The sequence below is a fragment of the Monoraphidium neglectum genome (assembly GCF_000611645.1).
Source record: "Monoraphidium neglectum strain SAG 48.87 unplaced genomic scaffold scaffold03766, whole genome shotgun sequence".
Taxonomy (NCBI): Eukaryota; Viridiplantae; Chlorophyta; class Chlorophyceae; order Sphaeropleales; family Selenastraceae; genus Monoraphidium; species Monoraphidium neglectum.
The window spans coordinates 5,147-5,684 of NW_014009863.1; the positions used below are offsets into that span (position 1 = coordinate 5,147).

General features: G+C 68.6%; 1 protein-coding gene across 1 annotated transcript; it reads right to left on the reverse strand.

Annotated features, from left to right (window-relative positions):
- Positions 1-224: 224 nt before the first annotated feature.
- Positions 225-485, reverse strand: MNEG_13344 (hypothetical protein; the record flags this gene model as incomplete). The annotated part of the gene is made up of 1 exon (XM_014038185.1): positions 225-485. A coding segment is annotated over one exon (261 nt), but the record flags the coding sequence as incomplete, so codon positions are not given.
- Positions 486-538: the final 53 nt, after the last annotated feature.

The following is a 538-nucleotide window of genomic DNA, read 5'->3' on the forward strand; positions in this document are numbered from 1 at the left end:
GCGCGGCACGTGTCTCCACCAGATCCCAAATTTGAATCAGGCGAGCACCCTCCAAAATGTGCCAGCGTGCCCAGGCTGCCTGCACGCCTCCGCAGCGCACGGTGCAGCCGCAGGGCCCTCAAGTCCCACAAAAACCAAACGGGGGACCCCACCACGCTGCAAGCGGCCCCAGCGCGCGCTGTCCCCGCGGCAGCTCGAGGCTCCACGCGCCAACGCCCCCGCGCTCAGCGCACGCGGCTGAGCACCCGCGTGAGCGCCTTCTTCATGTCGTCCCGCGACAGGCTGGTCTCGATCACCAGCTCCTGCAGCACGCGCCCGCTGCGCGCGACGAGCGTGAAGCCGCCGGGCAGGTCGTTCTTGGTCAGGTAGAGCTCTACGTCCTGGCTGACCGTGTGGTTGTTGTCAGCCTGGCGGCCGGGGCGGACGTCGCTGATGCCGGCGGTGCTCATGAGGACGGCCACGATCTTGATGATCTCGGCCGGGACCTGGCGGTTCGGCGGGGATGTATGAGGACCGGAGGGTGAAGAAGGAGGGGGGG